The sequence below is a fragment of the Crinia signifera genome, chromosome 3, assembly GCF_055691185.1.
Source record: "Crinia signifera chromosome 3, ASM5569118v1, whole genome shotgun sequence".
Classification (NCBI taxonomy): Eukaryota; Metazoa; Chordata; class Amphibia; order Anura; family Myobatrachidae; genus Crinia; species Crinia signifera.
In genome coordinates, this window is record NC_139219.1 from 130,846,219 (window position 1) to 130,864,456 (window position 18,238).

Genomic DNA, 18,238 nt, shown 5'->3' on the forward strand with positions numbered 1-18,238 from the left:
CCTTAGTGTCCTTTAGATATGTGGTCCTGCCATGGACACAAGGTTGCAGGAAAAAAAAACCAGTAAGGTGGAAACGGCGAGTTAAGGGGAGTGAGCTATGATGGTGAGCTCTCAACACTGCTCGCCGTCATAGCTAGCGATCAGGGCATTGAATACACCTGATAGTTTTGTGAGTCCACATGGAGAGGCCGAATGGCTTATGCTCACCAGTTGGTTAAAGGTAATGGAGTTGTCTGGGTCTCTGACTCTCCATTAAGTATAGGAAACGCCCCCCTTTCCGATTTTGTGTCAGTTTCTGCCCTTCAGATGCTGCAGGGTATGTATCATACTATTAGGTATGCAGTTTATTTATTTAAAAAAAAAAATAGAAACATGAGTTAACATCGGTTTCACATTACCAATGTTTAGGTCTAAACAATGTTTTGTAAAACCATGTGGAAAAACATAATTTAACTGATGATGATTTATTTTGATGTCCCATCTCCAGTACACAGTGAGACGTACACACAAGCTAACAGACTAGAAGAAGAAAGTGAAGATGATGATGACACGCAGCGGCTGCTATACTGCGTGATGACGTTGTGAGGGGCCAGACTAGACGGCGGATGACAGGGGGACGAACCGAAGCGACAACAAAAAAAAAAAACAGCAGCAACATCCGGGAACTGGCAAGCACAGGAGTGAGACGCAAAATGGCTGCCCGGAACTGAGCCGGAGCCGTAGAAGTTGGAGGTGAGTGAGAGAGAGGCCACCGGTGATCCCGAGGAGGTGCGGGCAGTTTCCGGGAAGTGGCGGAGTAGCCGCGAGAGTTATTGCAGTGGCATACGGTGTGTTGGAATATCACACGAGTGGGCGGCGGCCTGTGCTCTGTAGAGACGTGTCCGGGACCCGGGTAGGGCAGTGTGTGTGTGTGTGACAGCGAGGAGGCGGGCTGTCACTCTCCGCGGCGTGGGGCGGCTCTGGCTAGTGCTGCTAGTGTCACTTAGCCAGGCTCTAACAGAACTGAATCAGGGCTCTTATCTAGAGAATAGCTGAGCACACTCGCTTGGAACAAAGAGGCCGCAGAGGCAACCCGTGTCCGGAGCCCGCAGCGCTATTACGTGGACGTGATGACGACATAAGGCCGGCGCTGCAGCAGGCAGTGAGTGACTGTCACCTCTCGGGCTGGCGCAAGGCGCTGTCATGCATCAGCCCCGGGTTGCAGCGCTCTCCTCTATGCTTGCATGTAGCGCCTCTGCCGGGTAAGATGGGGCTGCGCCCCGCTCTGTGGAACTGGTATTGAAAACGCTGCTGATTTTATTTTCGGGTCCATCAGCTTTCAGTAAAACAATGTGTAGAAGAAACAAATAATGTTCCATTCACTGTAACGATCACCAGCCCAGACCATTATTACTCCTCCAGCGGCCTTTACAATTGGCAGCACGCAGATTGAACAGGAAGGGATAGGGATCTATTAATGGGCTAGATATGATATCCTGCAGTTAACAGGGGAGCCGGCTTACTTTTTTGCCGGTGGGTGCTCAAGGGTGCCCCCCCCCCCCAGTGCTGGATGGAGGTAGGCAGGGGATCCTGGCAGCACCGCAGCGGGGTCCCAGCAACGGATATGACGTCAGCAGGGGGGGTCCCTGCGGCGGATGGGAACTAGCAGTGGTATTAATAGCAGGGACCCCCGCTGCTGACAGCATATCCGCTGCTGGGACCCCGCTGCGGTGCTGCCAGGATCCCTGACGGTGAGCACCCCGGAGCACCTATGGTTTCGGCACCTATGGCAGTTAAGACTTACACCAGCATCCCGACATGTCTCTTACCAAATGCTGGGTACACACCAGAACCCCAGCATCCTGACATGTCTCTTACCTAATGCTGGGTACACACCAGAATGATTTGGCTTCAATTCCGCAATTTCGATAAAATCTCGACCGATTTGTATGCAAGTTGGGCATGTTTTAGATCCGATGCACGTCTCCGCTGATCTTTTGCAGATCCTACCTGCTGCAGTCAGGATTTGAAAATGTCCCCTTTAACTGGATACAAATTGGAATAGTATCAGATGCAGATCGTGCGACCATCGTATGTCATCTCACGATAATGATCTTTCTGGTGTGTAACTAGCATAAACCTCTCCCTCCTAAACTTCCCCACTAGGGTCTAACCGAACGCATGGGTCTTCAACCTGTGGCCCTCCAGATGTTGTGAAACTACATGTTCCAACATGCATTGCCACATTTTTTCCTATAAGAGCATGCCAAAACTGTCAGGGCATGATGGGACATGTAGTTCCAAAACATCTGGAGGGCCACTGGTTGAAGACCTGTGGTCTAACCCTTACACCCCCATACGTTACTGCCTAAAGCTTAAATCCTAAACCGCTGGTGAACCACTTGGCCTGCAATATCAGTTCACAGCCAGCAATGATGGGTAGTTCACATCATCGCTTATGGCCCACCCATACACACTGGACAATTTTGAGCTCAAAGTGCAAAATCAGAAAACAGCCTTTTTCCTTCTTCCCCCACTAGTGCCTAACGGAAAACCCAACTCACACATACACCCGCTGGCCTGAACCTAACCTGCCCTTGACATACTGTACTTACGTTTGGGATGCCGGCTGTTGGTATTCCGGCATCCGTGTCCTGAGCTGTTCAAAGTTATGGCGCCAGTGTTCTGACTGACAGCTGTTATGCTTACCATTTCCCCTATTAAGAAGTTGCCCATGGCAACCAATCAACTGCTGTGTATTGTTTTACAGAATGCACTTGATAATGGTTATCTCAAAGCTAAGTGATTACCTTGGGCAAGGTCTGCACTGGCTCACTCCTTCACTCTTTTTCTATGCTTCCTGAATAGACCCCACAGTATCCTAGGGTTCACTGTAGGATATTTTTATGGCACGGTGCTGACTACTGAGCAGGGCACATTTTTCAATCCGAAGGGCACATTTTACATTCAACACGGCTGATCGACAGCTCCCGGCCAAACCCCCCGCATCCGCACAGCTGCCGACTGCCTCCACTCGGCGGCAGCGAGGACCTGGCATAAACACTTGCTGGGGCGGAGGGGAGGGGTTAGCTTTCTGACTACAATCGCCCCTTCGAAATTAGCAACCCACCACCAAGGACTAATTAAGCAACAGCAACTTGAAGTTTCCAAGTAGCTTAATTAGTCTGTAATTAATAAAATTTCAAAGTGGTGTACTTTACATCCAGTGTCTGAAGTCGGATCTTCTACAGCAGTGGCGAGTATGTCGTTTGTATGAGTGAGTGGCCACATGGTTTTCAGTGAGTGTCACCATAATACAAAAATTGCGCACAAGATTTTTTACCTTGTTAATCCTCAAACCCAATTGAATTCCCCCTTATGTGAAACATAAATCTCTTCTAACAGGATATTAAAGGCAGTAATTTTGGATAAAGTATAGTACAATGTTAGACAGTGAAATTGTTTGCAGCAACAATGGTGGTGTTATAAAGGTCAGGGCAGCATGGGACTTCTATATGGCCTTGCAGTCCGTTATCTGTGCAAAGGTCCTATTACTTTTTCTCTCAGCCAGTCAGAGGGCTGCCCAGTGTTTTAAACACTTTTGATGCCTGCTAGCGCTAATTCTAGCTTAATGCTCAATGCCGAAATCTGCCCACCCTCTCCCATGCTGCCAGCGGTCCCTCTGGCACCCTCTCCCCAAACCCCACACCGCTGAAAGCGTTCCCTCCACTCGCCGATTGCATTCAAACGATCGCATGTGGTTAAAAACCACATGCGATCGCTCCTGCAATTCAATAGATATTATGTGCATTCGATGGCGTGCCCACGCATCCCGTCGAAACGTCCCTTAAAAATGCATACAATCATTCGATTTATCTGCCAGATGTGGTAAAAATCAAATGATTGCATGCAATATCTCACAAGTGCATGGGCAGCATTACATATAGCCACGAGACATTTAAGCCCCATTTAGAAATGTGGGAGTGTACATCATTAACGACATTGAGTGTATACACTGACTAGGCGATATTGTTCACAATATCGCTCAGAAAGCCCTTACCGAGCTATACTGTGAACAAGATCACCTAGTGTTAATGGGACTTTACTGTCATTTTGTCAGGATAAATGATTAAAAAAAAGTTTAATTTTAATCTTCATCTGTTGGAACATATTTTAAAAACATGTGCTATGAAAAATGTAATTTCTATTGTTATCTGGGATTGCAATTTACTTAACTCTTTTGAGTGCCAAGTGGATTTGTGAAAATAGGCAAACATTTTTATTCATCTTAATGACCTGTGATGTTTACTTTTATATATTAGATATCTATTTTTACACAACATTTTTCATTTGAATTGATGTAACAAATGTGAGTGACGCTGGCATCTTTAGCGGATAGTTTGAGCATCGCACTCAAAGGGTTAACTTACATTAACTTGGAAATTTCTCATTTTGGTTTGTGTTCTGTTTAACATTGCAGGTCCAGTGTGATGGTTGATCTCTTTATCAGCAGTCTTTAGAACGATCTTTCACAACAATAAAATAAAGTCTAAGCTGTCATTTCAGCATTGTCTCTGAAAGAAGTTGCACAGATACATGTGTTTTCATGAAGAGGGGGGAGAAACCCGAGGGATACAGGCAAATGAGGCCCAAAACATTCCCAGCAAGCAATTATCCTGGCAATAGCAGGCAAATGCTGCTGGAAATTCGGGAAAGTCTCCGCCATCTTCCCAAACCATCTGATGTGGTGAAGACTGAGCAAGGGCCAACCAAAACTGAGGATCCCAGACAAGGACGCAATCCTCCCAAGTTTGTCACATACCACAAGGCTTTGGCTGAGATTCGTAACTCCTTGCAGCCTTTTGCCAATGTGACCAGTTCATCCCAGAGAGGAGGGAATGAAGTAAACAGAAAAATGCTTCATGACCTTCAGAGTGCTGGGTTTGATGAGGTAAGCGTTCTTTTGACAGTGACAGGAATTGGGTTCACATCATCTGTGTCAATGAAAACGGTATTAGTTACTAAAAAAATATATACCAAGGGTTGCTGTAAATGACACCCTCTGACAGATTAGTGTAATTTACAGTTTAGTTCACATTATCATAACTTTGTCTTGACAGAGATTTATATTACACCAAACGATCAACAGTTGTCCTGAGAGCATTTAGATCAAATATTAGTTTTTTTATTTTATTTCCCTCTTACAATGCTGCATCCTAAATTGTCTATCTATTCACTTGCACAGAGTTCTGAGCGGAAAGATGAAAAAGGAAACAAAGGCTCTGCTCATTTTATTTATGAGCAAGTGCATGAAACACATTTAGAATGTCATCTTGTTATCCTTCAAGTGATACATTTATTTCTACTTTTGTGGTGAAAAAAGGCATTTAAAGCTGTGTACACACACTTCGATTTGCTTTAGATTCAATGTTAGATTCGATTTTCTATTAGATCTGGCATTAGATCTTCACTTTCAATTTGGCATTAGATATCGATTTCGATATTGATTTCGATATTTCCTTGGCTGCACAGTCTATTTTTCTTTTCGATTTTGAGAAAACAGGAGCGCGCATCGAATCGAATGCAGATCGAAAGTGTCCTAAAAACCATTCGATGTGGATTCAATTTTGCTTCTATAAGCAAAATCTAATCAAAAACAGGAATCATCTGTGGCTAGCACCAAATCGAAAAAGCCACAATATGGAGCTATACAACCTAGGAATGCAGAGTCACCCAACTTCATGGCCTCAGTCCTCATAAAACCAGTCGCCTCCAGGAAGTCATGAGATGACCTCTTAGCTGTGTTTCGTGGGACCTGGCATAGCGAGAGGGGCGGTTTGGGGCGACTGCAGCACATTTCTATTAAAGCAATTCATTGTAGATTATTTTTTTTATTGCAAATTGATCATAAATTCATATTGGTAATTTATACATTCAACATTCGTTATATAGGTAATTTCTATGATGTAAGACAGTATCCTCTGAGACCGCAATATTTCACTTGCTATGTCTCCTATTTCCCTTCCTTCCCACGTCTCTCTAAATGTAGGACATGGTGGTCCAAGCATTACAGCAGACAAATAGTCGCAGCATAGAAGCAGCAATTGCTTATATTAGCCGAATGAGTTACCAGGAATCCTATCGGGAACCACAGATTGCTCCTGCAGCAAGACCTCTCAACACTGCAATGAAGCAAGGTAGGTGGTGAATTATTATTTTCATTGCGTAAAACTAGTGATACTTTAGAGATGTTGCACAGCGCAGAGAAATTGGAATTGGAGCTTACAGTCTAAATTCTCTTACACACACAAACTTTAAAAGCTCAACTCGTACCAATAAAGAAAAAAAAGTCCTGCCCCATTTTGTGTGGATGTGGGGACTTGCCTTTTGGATCTTTTCATAGTTTAGTTCATATTTCTATGTAATGAAGCAAATACCAGGCTTCGCCAGAGATGCAGTGGTACTTGTTTCCTAGAACGGCTCCCACTAGGCTATTAGGGAAATCACATCGCATGGGCCATTTTGGTGGCGTGCGATGCGATTTTTTTCATGTAATTTATTCACTGCTCTGTGTGCCCCCACGGGATCGCATCGCACCTCCCGCAAAATCGCATGTGATTTTATAGGGTGTGCGATGCCATTAAATTAGGTATACAATAATATGATTGTATGTCATAAAGAGAGGTTTTAGGCACCCCCGCACTATCCACGCCACCCCGAAGCGTGGCGATCCACGTCGGAACGCGTCCTCCGATGTTTTCATACCCCCTCTATCCACGTCGGCGTGGAGTTGATTTTTTTATATAGCGCACCGAGCCCGAAGCGTGGCGAGCGCACGCGGAATACATGTAAAGTAATCCGTGTCTCCTCGCAGGGCTCACCAAGCTTCGTGCTCTATGGCTCGCTGCGCTCGACACACTATATAGAAACAATTCCACACTGACGTGGATAGTGGGGGTATGAAAAAGTTGGAGGACGCGTTCCGCCGCCCCTCGCGGGGCTCGCGCTCACCATGCTTCGGGGTGCCGTGGATAGTAGGGGGGTGCGTAAAACCTCTTTTTATGACATACTGTACAATCATATTATTGTATACCTAATGTAATGGTATCGCACACCCTATAAAATCGCATGCGATTTTGTGGGAGGTGCGATGCGATTCCCTGGGGCACAAGCGCAGTGAATAAATTACATTGCACTGACACTAAAATGGCCCATGCGATGCAATGCGATTTCCCTACGTTTACGTACGTAGAAGATCTGGACGCCGTTCTAGGAAACAAGTACCGATGCAGCTCTCACAACTTTTATTGAATGTGTGTGCAGTAACCATTTCCCACTACTAGGGGATTATCAAGCCCTGAACAAATTACAGTGGAGAACATATTATCCTTTATATCCCACAAGACCTCTCTAAGCAACAGGGCATTGTTACAATTGCAGAACATTGCATAGTTGAACCCTAGCCATGTGTGACAATTGTTGCATGAAGCAGATAGCATATGCTGTATCAGACATTAGAGCCTCAGGAGGCAGGTGGATGAGTCTTTGCAAGTATAGATCACTGCTGAGATTGATTACTAAGGTCTTAACGCACATGCCAGAGAAAGATGATGGGATCTGACTGCTTTAGTGGATGGCAAGACAGCAGGAGCTAACACACACATAGGAACTAGAAGTAATGCGCTAATACACTGCAAGTAGCCTGGAAACAGGTCTCTAAAGCGAAGTTGTTCTGGCAAGAAGTTGACTGCCAGAGCTGGTTCAAATAGGGCATCATTGTTCTAGACAGGTTGAAAAGATTGTGTAAATTTGACCCCGGTTAATAGTTAGTCTGGTAATATTGCCCAAGATGGCTGTGCCCATACTACACCATTATTTATTGAATTATTTATGTAATAAGGTGAGGGCTGAGGTCTCCTTTTTTATTTTCTATTTACGGAATGTGGTCACAGTTCATTGCACCCCAACTTGGGAATGGCAAGTGCTGTATGTTTATATTTGAGTACATTTTTTTTTAGCCATTTTGTGGTTACCGCTTTTTTATGTGCCCCTATGTAAGCTCCTTTGTTTTAGACCTGTTACAGCTGTTTCATTGGTGGTAATACAGTGTCATTGCAGCCCTCGTGGCTAAATGGGGTGGGTGGGTGTGTCGCTCGTTGTGGTCATGGGTAATAGAGCAATATTATCAGAGTTGCAAAAATAAATCATTATGGGCCTTCTTGCCAAGGGTGGCAGTATTTCTGAAATGGTGCTGTTGTGGTGAATGTTTATAGTGACTCGCCAAATGGCACCATTGTGAATAACTGACAAGAAAACTGCAGAGCACCACATGCCATTGATGTAAGAGGTGAACATTGGCTACAAAGGAGCATGATGTTAGACCAACAAGCTGCAGTGGAGCAGCTCACCATTAAATTGAACCTGGGGGCTACCAGACATGTCTAAAGCCCCGTACACACAGGGGAGATAAATTGCTCAGCCATATATTGCTAGCAATATATGGCTGAGCAATATATTGCTCAGTTTCTCCTTTCATCAGCGACCAGAGATGGTCGCTGATGACAGGGAACCTCTGCCGGTGGTGCCGCAGAGGTAATCAGCTGGTCGCAGGAGCAAGCTCCTGCGACCAGCGATTTAGAACGGGGCTGAAACCGTGAGCGCGCACCCGGCGATTTATTGCCGGGGCACATTGCCATCACTGGCAATATGGTCGCCTGCGACCATATTTCCAGCGATTTCAGCCCCTATCGCTCCCGTGTGTACACAGCTTTAAAGACAGTTCACCGAACCCTGCTGCGTATGGGGCTCCAAAGCAAACGGATGGTCTCTGCACCTATGCTAAGGAAGGTCCATCTGTGGAAAAGGCATACATTTGAATGGCAGTATCTGAATTAGACCTCCATTGATTGATAAATGGTTGCCTTCTTTGATGAATCACGTTTCCTGCTTTATTAAACAGATAAACATTGGCATGTCTGTTAAGCATTAAACATCGGAGAATATACACACTGCAACCATTGCTGGAAGAACACAAGCTACGGGCGACAGTCTTATAGTTTGCAGAATGTGCGTAACATTCTCTGGGACACTCATCCATGTGGAAGACACTCTCACATGATTAGATTGTGAATCCATCTTAGCAGATCACGTACATCATGGGTCTTCAAACTGCGTCCCTCCAGATGTTGTGAAACTACAAATCCCAACATGCCTTGCCACAGTTTTGCTATAAGGGAGTGTTAAAACTGTGGCAAGGCATGCTGGGATTTGTAGTTTCACAACACTGGAGGGCCACAGTTTGAAGACCCATGACGTACATGCTGCCTGTCTTCCCTGGAGCAGGTGGGATCTTTAAGCAAGCCAATGGGATATATCACACGGCTAGAAATGTCCAACTGTGGTTGGTTGAGCACGACAAAGTCTTCCAAATACTTCCCTGGTCCCCTAATTCTCTGAACATGAGCCCAATTGAGCATCTGCGGGACCTCCTCAATAGTTGTTTTTGCGGTATGTATCCTCCCCCATGCGCCCTCCAGTAGCAGTGGAATGCACTGCATTCAGCATGGGTCCAGATATCTGTGCCAACCTACCAGCCCCTTTATTGAGTCGCTCCCAGCCCACCTAGTTTCTGTTAGTGCTGCACTCTGTGGTTTCTCTATTAGCTGGTGGTCATAATATGTGACACAACTGTATCTATCTGTAAACATATATGCATCTATAGCTATCTATTTCTTTCTATATCTATCTCAATGTACCACAATAGTCTTCTCACCAGTATCTTACTTAGTATTTTAGGGAATATCCTATTGGCCCTAATGCCAGTGTCCTGATCAATTTATCGGGTATTATTATTTAGTCCCTCCGGCACCCGAAGCATAATCCCTGAAAAGCGGCACTTCAGGCCCATGAGAACACATGGGTCTGGGAACTTAAGGGACGTACACACGTTTGGATTTTTGGCCATTTTCGATTCGATTTTGCTTATAGGAGCAAAATCAGATCGAATCCTGTAAGAAATCGTTTCGGTTTGTTGTTCCTTTCGATCTAAATTCGATTCGATGCGCGCTCCCGTTTTCGCCAAATCGAACAAAAAAATCCTCTATGCAGCCAAGGAAATCTCGAAAGGGATCTAGTAAATCGAATGTGTTTTTGTTGTTTTCGATTGGAATTCGATTCGATTTCGATTGAGCATTAGATATGATATGATATATGATAATTTTTTTTTTTTAAAGAAGGTTGCAGATCGAAGGGATATAGAAAGTAGAACGAAATCGAATCGATTGCACAAGTGCAAATCGAATTTCACATCGAAGGAAAAATCGAAAGGTGGTGGAGGGGGGGAATCGAAATCGGATCTACATCGAATCGAAATCGATGCGTGTGTACGGCCCTTTAACCTGATCTCATGTGCTATTGCTGCTCATTTTTCAGGTGACTAAAACTAACTTGTAGGCCCGATAGGCCTGTCCCATTTTTTATTTTATATATTCATTGATTTTTTTTTTTTTTTTGTCTGAAAAATGATAGGGGCTAATAGGATATTCCCCTTAGATGTTAAATATAGCACAAGAGCTCTTCAGTAGATTTGAAAGGAGACTTCCAGGCCTTTAGCTAAGAAAATTTATTTGAATCCCATCTGGAAGGAGTACTGATTCATTCTCTTTCTTTCTTTCTTTCTTTCTTTCTTTCTTTCTTTCTTTCTTCTTCCCCCCCCCCCCCCCCCCCCCCCCAGCTGAGTTGGAATTGGGATTTGTCAGTATGAAATGCCAATTTGTTACAAGCAGTAGTTACCAGATTTAAGTAACTGAGCATTGGTCATTGCTGAGCCATCTGAAAGAGATAATGCTGGTCATATTCAGCCAGCAAGTACTCTGGCAGGGCGGGGGTATGCACTTCATCAGATTAAACATTTCTTGTCCCATTTACTTCAGTTGCTTTACACCAATTATGCTTCAGAGCTGGTATAACATGTTGTGACACAACATATTGAACAGTTGCCACAAAATCTTCACAGCAATGTGAAGTCTGTAACGATTCATAGCACTTCTATTGGGGATGTTTAAAGGTACAGTATCTGCCCGTGTTTGCAGTCCTCTTCCAATGACCGACAATACTATGATGAAGACGCAAGTTATTCAAACTCAACCTAACTGATGAATGATTACCTCTCTCATTTATGTTGTGCGAATTTTCAAGTCAGTTGATTTATGGAACCACTATGCATGCATACGGATCGTAGCGCGCATGTGCATGGCCAAACCGACAAAAAAATCAGCAATATTTCTTCTTTTTTTATATATATATATATATATATATATATATATATATATATATATATATATATATATATTTATTTCTCATTTGAATTACAGTGATCACGTCTGATTTAGGCCCATAGTTACTTGATAACCATTAAATTAATTTCATTTTTTATTTTTATTTAAATGTAACCTTTACCTAAAAACTGCAATAGCCTAACAAATGATTCTGCCACATGGTTTTTGTGGCAGGATTGGCCCATATGTGTCTACTGTAAAATATGAACAATATTGACTGACTACTCACTAAAGTTTTTTGTTGCTTAAAATCATTGAGCTTTATTTCTGAAATGTTCTGCGGTTCATGCTGTTTACTTTAGATCTGTATTATCAGTAATAGTAACCTGTTTTGAGGTATTTTATTTTTTCTTGGTTTTAAACTTAAATTTCTTTGGCATTTTCATTTTGCAGGTAGCATCCAGCATTCTGTGATACGCAGACAGAGCTGGAAAGGTTCGAAGGAGTCGCTAGTCCCACAGAGACACATATCGCCATTGTCTGACAGCGTTGTATATGGTGGATCAGAAATGCCAGGTTCCCAAGCGGAGATGGGAAGACCGTTGTCTGGATCAGGCCTCCCTGCCTTTGCTCAACAAATTCCAGTAAATGGCCAGAGAGTGAATCCTCCACCTCCGCCACAAGTAAGAAGTGTTACACCACCACCACAGCCTCCTCCCAGAGGTACAAATCAATCGCCACAATCCTGGGAACCCAACCCACAGACAAAGCGCTATTCTGGCAATATGGAATTCCTTATTTCCCGTATTTCCCCAGTTCCATCTGGAGGTTGGCAAGAAGGTTATCCTCCTCCAAATATGAACTCTGTGCAGATGCTAAACCCACAAACGCAAGGTCAGAGATCTATGAATTCTGTTCCGGTGGGAAGGCAGCCCATCATCATGCAAGCATCTGGCAACAGCAAGTTTGGTTATTCGGTGAGGCCTGGCATCCAGAATGGTAATGGACAAACTGACTTCATAACACACCAAGGGGGGAGCAATATGGGAAGGTCCCAACCTCCATCGTATGCTATTTCAAATGGACCAAGCAATGCAGCATTGCAGATGCAAGGGGGTAATGGACCCATGTCACCTTCTGCTTATAGTAATGGAAATATGCCCTCATCTGTGCTAGCACCAAATCGAAACAGCCACAATATGGAGCTATACAACCTAGGAATGCAGAGTCACCCAACTTCATGGCCTCAGTCCTCCTCAAACCCGTCGCCTCCAGGAAGTCATGAGATGACATCTTGGCAAAATAATATACCTGTAAGGTCTAATTCTTTCAATAACCCAATGGCAGTTCGCCAGGTGCATCCTGCTAACACTCAGCCATCTGCCACAACTGTGACTGCAATCACTCCTGCTCCTATACAGCAACCTGTAAAGAGCATGAGGGTGTTAAAGCCAGAGCTTCAAACTGCGCTGGCCCCAGCTCATCCCTCTTGGCTAACTCAGAGTATACAGCCGGGGCTTTACTCTGAAGGGGTTTCTCACAACAATGGCTTGCTGCCTTCACAAACTGAAGCACCAAATTATCAAGGACCACCACCACCTTACCCAAAGCACTTACTACAGCAAAACACTCCTGGGTACGAGGCAGGCCCGAAATCAGGCAAAGAAGAAATGCCTATGACTTCGAGTATCCCAGAAGACGGCGAAAAGAACTCTGAGAACACTGTGGAAACTACAGAGAAAGAAAAGAAACAGATCACTACATCCCCTGTGCCAGTCAGAAAGAACAAGCGAGATGAAGAGAGAAGGGAGTCTCGTATACAGAGCTACTCACCTCAGGCTTTCAAGTTCTTCATGGAGCAACATGTGGAAAATATACTAAAATCTCACCATCAGAGAATACATCGCAAGAAGCAGCTGGAAAATGAGATGATGCGAGTAAGAATGTTACTTTGTGTACTCTTTAATTCTATCAAAGTCTTGTATTTAAATGAAGGCTAATAGAAATTAAGGAATAGTTTTAGTGTGCCAATATTTACATTATAATTAACCTTTTGTCCTAGCATTAACATATAAAATTGATGTATTCCAAGGCTATAGGCGTACCTTTCATGTAAAGCGACTGACTGAAACTCATCACACATTTTGACTTATGATAAAATGACAACATGCATAAATAAAGTATACATAGACTATTTATATACAGCCACATGCTACAAGTTGCGTTTGCAGGTTAGCAGCTGTTCCCTGTTGTAATCTTAGCATCTCTGGGATATATATTCTATTCTATTCCAGACCTTACAGCCTTGTATCACCATTATCTGAGGAGTTGCTGAACTTCTTGCCTAATAAGTCTTTCATAATTACCCCCAAGTATACTTGCCCATATTTTAGTAAGGTTACTTTACCTTCTTTACTACAGGTACACCACCAATTTATCTGGCACCTGGTCCAGTACTTTTTGATTATGGATACATCAGGTACCAGGGAGGAGGTAGCCTGTCCAGTAAGGCTGCGGGCGGGAAGTTTAGGTGCTGTGATAGTGAGTCAGGCTGCAGTGGGATGTTAGGCTTAAGGTGGTGGCAGGCAAAGCTCGCTTTGAGAGGCTGTTTTTTGTTGTTGTTGTTGTTGTTGTTGTTGTTGTTCCTTTGGAAATAAAAGATCTGGATTTGATATTAATACATTTTGTAGTAATTGAACACTGTACATGTAGTATTTGATCTTTTATGACTTTATAATAGATTGTGTTCTAAACAAGGTCCTTAAGAAAAAGTTAAATATTAAAAAAAAAAAAAAATTCTCCTTATTTGCTGATTTCACTTTTCTTCTCAATCTGTGTCTTCTCTTAGCTTTTCTATCTCTCCTTCTCCTCCCCCCCCCCCCCCCCCCCCCACTCACTAACAGATGGTTTAAACAGTTAAGGTTGGAGCTTGGCTGAGCTCTTCAAGCCTCCAATACTGGGTAGGCAAGTAAATCTCAGCGCTATGATGCTGTGTTAATAATGGCATGATTTTTCTTGGCCGCTGCATGTGTATCCTATGTGATGAACGCAAGCATGAGGTTGACTGGTTCACAAAGTTCTGCACAACTAACTTACAAAAGTAATCAGACTCAATCTGTTTAAGCTTGCATTTCCACATTTTTTGTGCACAACCATGTAACAACTACTCATTTTGTATGCCGTACATGCGTAAACTACTTGAAATGATTACAGTGTTGTTGTTCACTGCTCCCCTAGTGCTTGAAATTTTTGCAATGTTGGGTAGGCTATAATCTATGGTGATGCCATGCATGACTATTACATTGGTATTATAATAGTCCATCTTTATTTCCATGGCGGTCTGATGGTCTTCACTTATTGCCCTATAGGACAGCCAAGTAACTTTTTTTTTGTGCTTTCACATACAAAATCACTAATGCTTTTCGTTGAGTTGAGTTGAAAGTAAAAGTTCTTACCCCCTGGCCTTAAGTTCTATTTTTTTTTTTTTTTTTAACTGAACCAATCATACGCAAACATTTTGGTACTCCATTACCTAGAAGGGCGCCCATCGCGGGCATCGCATGTACATTGCATGCCATTATAATGGCATGCGATGCGACGCCCGCGATTTTACATAGAAAACCATGTTAAAATGGGGGACGCGGATACCTGTGAAGCCCGCAAAGGGACGCGTATACCTGTGAAGGTATCCGCGTCCGCTCGCCACGCTTCGGGCTCGCCACACTATCTATTCTCAACTCCACGCCGACGTGGATAGTGGGGGTATGAAAAGGTCGGAGGACGCGTACCGCTGCGCTCGCCACGCTTCGGGTTCACGTTGATCGTGGGGTGGCATTAACAATTGGGGGGCCACAGGGTGGCTATTTGGGGGCTGTGGGCCATTTAACATTGTTCCCAATGTTAAATCGGGTCAATTGACCCATTTAACATTGTTCCCTATGTAAAATCGCGTCGATCGCATCGCATGCGATTTTTTTGGTCGCATGCGATGCGACCGAAGCGATTTTTTTACTTGCGATGCCCATGATCAAAATCGTGGGCGCCCTTCTAGGTAAAGAGTACCAACTTTTGTTTTAAATTTAGCCTTTAATAAAAAGTGTGAATATAGTCATTCTACATCACCATAGATGGATCTTTAATTAAAAGCTTTAAAGAACATTAAAATACTAATATAAAACGTTTTTTTCTGTACGGTTGTTGGTCACACAATTTTAAAATCTATCCTGACCTTAATACATCATGTAAGTGCTTTGTTAAAATGTTTCCATGAAATAATTGATTTTATTTATTTTTTTAGGTTGGCCTGTCACCTAATGCCCAGGACCAAATGAGGAGAATGCTGTGTCAGAAGGAATCTAACTACATCCGCCTTAAGAGAGCCAAAATGGATAAATCCATGTTTGTAAAAATCAAGACCCTTGGAATCGGTGCCTTTGGAGAAGTGTGTTTAGCCAGAAAGACTGATACCAATGCTTTGTACGCAATGAAAACTTTGCGGAAGAAGGATGTGTTATTACGCAACCAAGTAGCCCATGTCAAGGCTGAACGAGACATCTTAGCAGAGGCAGACAATGAATGGGTAGTACGACTTTATTACTCTTTCCAGGACAAGGACAACCTATACTTTGTCATGGATTATATTCCAGGAGGTGATATGATGAGTCTCCTGATTCGCAAGGAAGTGTTCCCTGAGGACTTGGCCCAATTCTATATAGGAGAGCTTACCTGTGCTGTTGAGAGTGTTCACAAAATGGGCTTCATTCACCGGGACATCAAGCCTGACAACATCCTTATTGACCGTGATGGCCACATAAAGCTCACAGATTTCGGACTATGCACAGGGTTTCGGTGGACTCATGACTCAAAGTATTATCAAAGTGGCAAGTATTAATCCATTTTATGCTAAATGCACTAGCCTCAGAATATACATAAATGCACAAGCTCTGTTCCTAAGAATACTAAAAAGTATTAACCGAAGCAAAATTTGAGAAATGAGACAAAAATAAAACAAATTGCCTTGGTTATACAGACAGATGTTGAGCCACTAATGAGGAAAAGTTACATATTTACATTTTAAGCATTGAGAGATATATGAAGAAGGGATAATGGGGCAGATGTATTAAGCCTTAACAAGAGATAAATGCAAGGGTGATAAGGAGAGATAAACATCCAGCCAATCAGCTCCTTACTGACTTTTTTCAAACACAGCCTGTAGCCTGGCAGTTAGCAGGTGATTGGCTGGACATTTATCTCTTTATCACCCTTGGATTTATCTCTTGTTAAAGCTTAATACATCTGCCCCAGCGATAGATGTGTGTAGTAGAAAGCTCTTTTGAACCACCTAGAATGTAAATGCCATATGCAGAGCTACATACGTGAAATCAAAGTAGATTATCATATATAAAAACTAATTTATTTGTTTAGAGAGATGATCCAGTAATTCCATCATAATCCAATAACTGCTCTCACAGTGTAATAAAATTGATGATCGATGTTAATATGATCAAGTTGAAAACAAAGCAGAAGGTGCTAAAGGAATAAGACGTAGAATCTGCTTGCTATAGGCATCTTCAATAGAATTCACTTCTTAGTAAAATTACCACATTGGGTAAAAAAATATACTATAACTAAGGTTAATGGCTATTTGTTCTGCTATAGGCGAGCACCTGCGACAAGACAGCATGGATTTTAGCAATGAATGGAGTGATCCAGCAAATTGCCACTGTGCTGACAGACTTAAACCTCTTGAGTGGCGAGCAGCAAGACAGCATCAACGGTGCTTGGCACATTCTCTAGTTGGAACCCCCAACTACATTGCGCCAGAGGTCCTATTGCGTACAGGTATGTAACAAATACTGTTTGAATATGTGAGATCTAGAAGAGCGAAAATCCACAGCCACTTTGTAACTCCTCAACGTGATCGCATGTCTCCAGCACACCGTGCTCCTCTCTCCCTGTTCATGTACCTTATGTTTGTCACACTGATGAAATCAGCGTTGAGTCTGAGAGCAGTATTCAATGTAAAATATCGCCGTGTGCAGCGAATCCTGTTTAGGATTCGCTGCACACTCGCTGTGTTCCGGAGGGCTGGCTGCCACTCGCTCTCCCAGTATTCAATGTCGGAGGGGCGAGTTGCCCCTCGCAGCGAATCTTAACCCCTGCAGCAGACGAGCGTCCGCAGCAGGGAGCCGTGGGACAGTGGCAGGCAGGGAGATTGAAGTCTCCCTGCCTGCCCCAGAAGATATGTGGGGGGGAGGTGGGCTCCCCGGGACCCAGGCAGCTTAAGCTGCCCCCCCAGAGCCAGCAGGGGACCGGGTATATTCACTGCTCCCGATCATGCATATGTAATGATCGGGTGCAGTGAATATATGAATATCTAATGAGCGGCTCGGCTCCCGGCCCCCTACTGGCTGCTCTGTGTATTAAAATAAGCACATGAATAAAAATAGCATGCCCCTTTACAGAATAAAATTCCTGATTTTTTTTTTTTTACACCAAAATTAAAACAAAAAAAACTTTTATTTAAAAAGTTCACATTCCACTTCTCCATGAAAAGATGGAGAATTGCTACACTGAGAGACACGGCGAAAATCACTTAGAAAGACGGCAAGAAGTGCACGTTGAATAGGGTTGCTCGCTTCTTGAGAGCAAAACTCTCCGTCCAACGCGAGAAAAGCACAAACTCGCCATAAAACACGGCAAATTTTTCTCATTGAATACTGCCCTATGACTGTTGCGAAGTCCCGAGTCTGACTATTGAATCTTCCCATGCACAATGTAGGATATACGCAGCTCTGTGACTGGTGGAGTGTTGGAGTCATTCTTTATGAAATGCTTGTTGGAAAGGCTCCATTCCATGCAGGGTCACCAATGGAAACACAAATGAAAGTAAGTATAATGTTCTTAATTTGTTTATGTATTATTTTGGTGAGTCTTTAGATTGACTTTTAATGATTTATATCATTAAAATATACATAAGCAGT

General features: G+C 43.3%; 1 protein-coding gene across 3 annotated transcripts in view; it reads left to right on the forward strand.

The window, feature by feature from the left end:
• The first annotated feature begins 596 nt into the window (after window positions 1–596).
• Window positions 597–18,238, forward strand: part of LATS1 (large tumor suppressor kinase 1) — a 21,026-nt gene continuing 3,384 nt past the window's right edge. Inside the window, exons 1-7 of one of the 3 annotated variants that reach the window (XM_083176509.1) lie at window positions 605–732; window positions 4,460–4,930; window positions 6,029–6,176; window positions 11,709–13,192; window positions 15,553–16,135; window positions 16,914–17,096; window positions 18,037–18,143. In XM_083176509.1, coding sequence (XP_083032635.1) covers window positions 4,586–4,930; window positions 6,029–6,176; window positions 11,709–13,192; window positions 15,553–16,135; window positions 16,914–17,096; window positions 18,037–18,143 — 2,850 coding nt within the window. In that variant the 5' untranslated portion in view covers window positions 605–732; window positions 4,460–4,585. Of the gene's footprint in view, window positions 733–924; window positions 1,242–4,459; window positions 4,931–6,028; window positions 6,177–11,708; window positions 13,193–14,103; window positions 14,216–15,552; window positions 16,136–16,913; window positions 17,097–18,036; window positions 18,144–18,238 lie in introns of those variants that run through there. The other 2 variants (XM_083176510.1, XM_083176511.1) reach the window with 2 other exon arrangements.